Source organism: Sinocyclocheilus anshuiensis, unplaced genomic scaffold (assembly GCF_001515605.1).
Source record: "Sinocyclocheilus anshuiensis isolate Anshui unplaced genomic scaffold, SAMN03320099.WGS_v1.1 scaffold519, whole genome shotgun sequence".
Classification (NCBI taxonomy): domain Eukaryota; kingdom Metazoa; phylum Chordata; class Actinopteri; order Cypriniformes; family Cyprinidae; genus Sinocyclocheilus; species Sinocyclocheilus anshuiensis.
Genome location: NW_015549637.1, coordinates 473,652 through 478,939, shown reverse-complemented (window position 1 = coordinate 478,939; position 5,288 = coordinate 473,652). Strand labels below are relative to the sequence as shown.

General features: G+C 36.4%; 1 protein-coding gene across 1 annotated transcript in view; it reads right to left on the bottom strand.

Annotated features, from left to right (window-relative positions):
* Window positions 1–4,358, bottom strand: part of LOC107659813 (placenta growth factor-like) — an 18,071-nt gene extending 13,713 nt beyond the window's left edge. Inside the window, exon 1 of the mRNA XM_016448850.1 lies at window positions 4,202–4,358. Coding sequence (XP_016304336.1) covers window positions 4,202–4,348 — 147 coding nt within the window. The 5' untranslated portion in view covers window positions 4,349–4,358. The remainder of the gene's footprint in view (window positions 1–4,201) is intronic.
* Window positions 4,359–5,288: the final 930 nt, after the last annotated feature.

The following is a 5,288-nucleotide window of genomic DNA, read 5'->3' as shown; positions in this document are numbered from 1 at the left end:
GAACACTGTCTAACACTTGATGGCTGCTCTGTCAATTCTTCATCATCAGTTAGGAACCTAGGTGTGCTATTTGTTTGCCACGTTTCTAACATTTGTAAATCTGCATTTTTCCATCTCAAAAATATATCTATCTTACGACCCATGCTCTCAATGTTAAATGCAGAAATGTTAATCCATGCGTTTATGACCTCAAGGTTAGATTATTGTGCTGCTTTATTGGGTGGTTGTTCTGCACGCGGCAGACACACTCTGTCAGTTTAAATCTAGATTAAAGACCCATCTCTTTAACTTGGCTTACACATAACACACGAACACATTTCTAATATTCAAATCTGTTAAAGGATTTTTAGGCTGCATTAATTATGACAACCGGAACTGGGAACACTTCCAATAACACCCGATGTACTTACTACATCGTTAGAAGAATGGCATCTACGCTAATATTAGTCCATTTCTTTCTTATTCCGAGGTCACCGTAGCCACCAGATCCAGTATGTATTCAGACCAGATGGTGGATCAGCACCTAGAGAGGGCTTCTACAGCCCTGAAATGCTGCTCAGTTGCTTTGACACAATCTGTATTGTTAAAAGCGCTATATAAATAAAGGTGACTTGACTGAAAACTGAATAATCTGCAACACTTTTCCATACAACTGTCAAACAACACCATAAAAGTATGACAGTGAAAGCTGCAGCTCTCAGACCTTCATTCCACTTGTTCAAATTAGTGTGACTTTTGTTTGTGACACAATCAGGAAACATTCAAACTTGCTGCAGTGCATCAACATGACAGTTTCAAGATTTCATAAAATAACAACCCTGCTTCTTGAAAAATAATTTCTGCTGATTTGCAAAAAGGGCTAATATGACCCAATTACGGTATGCTGAATTCAAAAATATGAATAATAATAATAAAAAAAAATCAATGGCTATTCTTGGAACCAATGTAAAAGATGTGGAATCTAAGGAGGGAAAATATTTACTCAATACTTTGTAGCTGCAAAAAAAAAAAAAAAAAAGCTATTACCATAAACTGGCTCAAAGAAGAGCCACCAACCGATAAGAAATGGTTGTCTTTAAAGAAATGTGTTATGGAAAAAAAATTCTCCCCGATTGCAACAGACGCCAATCGTCTTGGTTGGATTCAAATATTAATTAATTTTTATGATGATGACATCACTGTTTGTTTATGTTTTCCTAAGTGGATGTCTTGTGTGTATGGTTTCTTAAATAAGTTTGTTTGTTCATGTTTAGTGAACTATGTTGACCCACAACCAATGTAAGAACACAGATACATGTTTAAGGTTGTTCCTAAAAAGATAAGAATAAAATGATGACATCACTGTTTGTTTATGTTTTCCTAAGTGGATGTCTTGTGTGTATGGTTTCTTAAATAAGTTTGTTTGTTCATGTTTAGTGAACTATGTTGACCCACAACCAATGTAAGAACACAGATACATGTTTAAGGTTGTTCCTAAAAAGATAAGAATAAATTGAACTTAAAAAAAAAAAAAAAAAAAAAAAGTATTTACCTTACAACCTGCAAAGAAATGGACAAATGTGTTCAAATACTCCATTTAATGTCAAAGAACTTAATTTATAAACAAGTTTTTTTTCCAAAATAATGAAGATTTTCTGATTAAATGTACCAGCTTTTCTGCACTTATCAAAAGAATAAAATCAGTCAAATGTCAGTTTTGAAGTGGTCTTTATAGTATTTAAAATGTATCACGTAACTTACAATTTGCAAAGGAGTGGAAAAATGCTCAAATATGCCAAAGAACTTAATATAAATAAGCCTGTTCACAAAATCTGTGCTTTTCGGTGGCTGGTCGTATGCAGTAAAAGCAGAACACTTCTGCTTATGTTTGCATTTTCTTCTGTCGCTGGATCATAATCCTGAGCATGAAATCAGGATTAGGCATCAAATAATGTCACGGGCTGAGAACTGATCAAATAGATGTAATCTGGCTCCGATTCAGACAGGAATCGTGTGTGTGCTGTTTTTCTGCTGATTAAGGGAGAACGCAAGACTTCCTCACCGCAAAAATGCTTGTAAAAGCATAAAAAGCATCATATTTTGAGAAAGTGTGATGTGAAAGAGCAAAACGGACACTATTTTTGGAAGCAGCACCCAAAATTAGTAGGAAACTTGAATTTCATTCAGAAAATATGATGCTTATCAATGAATAAAGACTTAATTTGGGTCAATTGCTCACACAAACTATCATATGACTTATGCATAAAGTGCACAGATCATATGGACAACTTTCAGGTTTTTTTTTTAAAGATGTGCTTGTTCAATAGTAGAAAAAGGTGCAATTTATGGACTATAAACCCAAGACTTTCACTCATTTCCACACTGTAACCGCTATTTCCAGAAATGTTTTCTCTGCTCAGAATGACGGCTGCTTAATTACCACAGATACTGAACACTGGAGGATGCGAGCCAAACGAGCACGCTCCCTGCAAAACACAGGACCTGAGAGAGACCTCTGGACACAAGATCTGTCACACACCCTTCTTACACACGTCAGGCATATTCTTTAAAGACTCGTTCTTATATCCAGAGATGGACTCAAATACATCAAAGTATTTTGTTACAAATTACAAATACCTGAAAGTTCTAGAGCAGCCTTTTCTTCTGTCCTGTAATAACATTCAGTGAGCACTATCTGATAGTATATATTTTAGTACATACTTCGCCAGTTTGCACGGAGCACCAAAACACCTTCTTTCATGTTTTTTTCCCCCCCAGTTGGAAGATGGAACCATGGACGAATTAAAGGGATAGTTCACCCAAAAATGGAAATTGTCATGAACTACACAACCTCATTTCGTTTCATACCCATAAGACCTTCGATCCTCTTCCGAACACAAATGAAGATCTTTTTGATTTTGATTTTTTGGCAGAATTTATTTTTGGGTGAACTATCCCTTTAAGACTCCACCTATGGATCCAACAGGATGTCATGATTCACTTGCATCAGCCAAAAACTGTCATAGGCTATAGCTGGCCGTACTAATAACACAGGTGAAGAAAGGGGTTGTATTATCTGAGAATAAAGTGACCTACTTGATTAAGTATTTCAAATACGGTCTCTCAAAGCACTTAATTACAAATTACATTAGATTTTTTTTTGTCCAAGTAATTAAATATGCATTTTAAATGCATTTAATTAAAATACTGCCCATCTCTACTTGTATCTAAAGGATTGAACATCTGCATTAGTTGAATGGACCGCACTGATTAAATAAGGCTCAATGATTCATTCTGTTTACAAACTGTCAAATTATCCATCGCTTTAAGAGGATGGAAAGAGAATGAAACCCTTTACATGGGAAACGACGTTTACCAATTAAAAATATTATGCAATGACAACTTTAGTAATACATAACACTGATTATTTATAGAACACAATCAGATTCTGAAGCATCCAGTTTATCACAAGCGATTTCCTTTTGTCATTTCTATTTACGTAAATGAACCAACAAGCTCATAAAGAACAAAAGTGTTATTTTTAGCAGAGTTTAATAAATCTGTTCTACAATACACAAGTTCACCTCAAAAATAAATTCCTTTGTATTTTTGTCATTTTCCCATTACGAATCTTAAAATTCTTAAATCAAAATACGTTCACTTGAAGCATAACAAAATATTAAGGTTTTGCTTATAAGAAAAAATCTCTGCCAATGGGACAAGAAATAATGTTTGCCCTTTGAATTAAGATTACTTTTCTTACCCCTTTAGCAGATATTTTCTCTTGTTTTAAGCAATAACTAATAATTCTTGTTAAAAAATAAGTTTATTATTATTTTTTTTATTTTAGAGAGCATAACTTAATCTTAATTCATTTAGCGTATCAATCTAAGAAGGTTTAGATACTTGTACTGAAAAAAAAAAGAAAAAAAAAAAGAATATATTCCCCCCCCCAGTGCTTCTCACCTCCTAAATAACAGTTACTTTAGTTATCTATAGTAGGCTAACTTGGTATAAGCCACCACTATATATATATATATATATATATAAAAACAAAAAACACTGATGCAGTTCCATTTAACTGCAGAAATTAAAACTGACAGGAATACTCTTAAGGTGTCTTACGCTAAAGTACCACATTAATTTGACTTATAAGCCAGTGACTTGAATAACTTTAGTAACGGTTTACCATGGTAAACTTATAAGGGACTCATGCAGTTACCTGTACGAGAGGAATGTAGAGCAGAATCACGGCTAGCTGCGGCACACCGATGAATCTCTTCATGTCGAGCCGGAGGAAAGTGAACCGGGGACGCTGCGTGCGCATCCACGCACCACCGAGCCCGCTATGTCCATCCACTGCACACATGCGCCGTCTCCAGAGCCCACTGCATTTTAACTTAACCACTTTACTGACATTCAGCTACATGGTGCTCAAATAAGCCAAGAAACTCCAATAATCTACATGTGCCAAAATAAACCCAAATGGAACTTTTCCTTTTTGGCAATCGGATCACGGTTACTGGGGTTTGTTTGTGGTGGATCTGCCCACCCTCTCTGCTTATCCGCTCTAGTGGCCCACAGCATGAGAAAAGCGTTATAATTGGGTCAGTGTGGAGCACCGCGTTTGCCTTTTCACTAATATGATTGACACGTGCTTTATGATCCACTTCCAAACCTCAAAAAACTAGAACATTGCCATACTGTGGCACAAGTTTGGCTCTTAACAAGAGAAGTCTCACAAAAGATGAAAACTTTTCACAGCACTTACCATCAACCCCAATTCAGAGCAAGTTACACTGAACACTTGTGCCATATATAACATCTATGAAGCACATTTAACAATACTGGACTGTTTAAACTCCCTTTTGGAGAACTTAGATTTTTCAGCATAATTTTGTAAGTCTTGAAAGAGTCCAGCCCGTGGTGGGGGGTGGAATTAAAATGTCCAAAAACCTCACTCTTCCTGCCACAGCTTTGCTCACAGGAGCCAGAAGAGGGATGGCACACCGCTGTACTACAGTGGATGAAGATCTGAGAACCAAATGTGCCTGTTACGAGTCTAAAAGTGGTAAATCATACCATTTCCTGCAGAGGAGCCAGTGATGCCGGATCTACAAACGTGAACATCTTCACAATAAAGCGCTTGTAGTGGGTTGGGAACTGAAGATCAGATGATCCAGTCACTGGAACCAATGTGGTCAGGTAACGGTCATCCTGGTAAAGGCATCTGAAAGCGTAAAGGAGGTTAGAAAATCCCCAGACTAGCAGGATAAACATTGCCATTACACTCACCCATCAACCAGAAG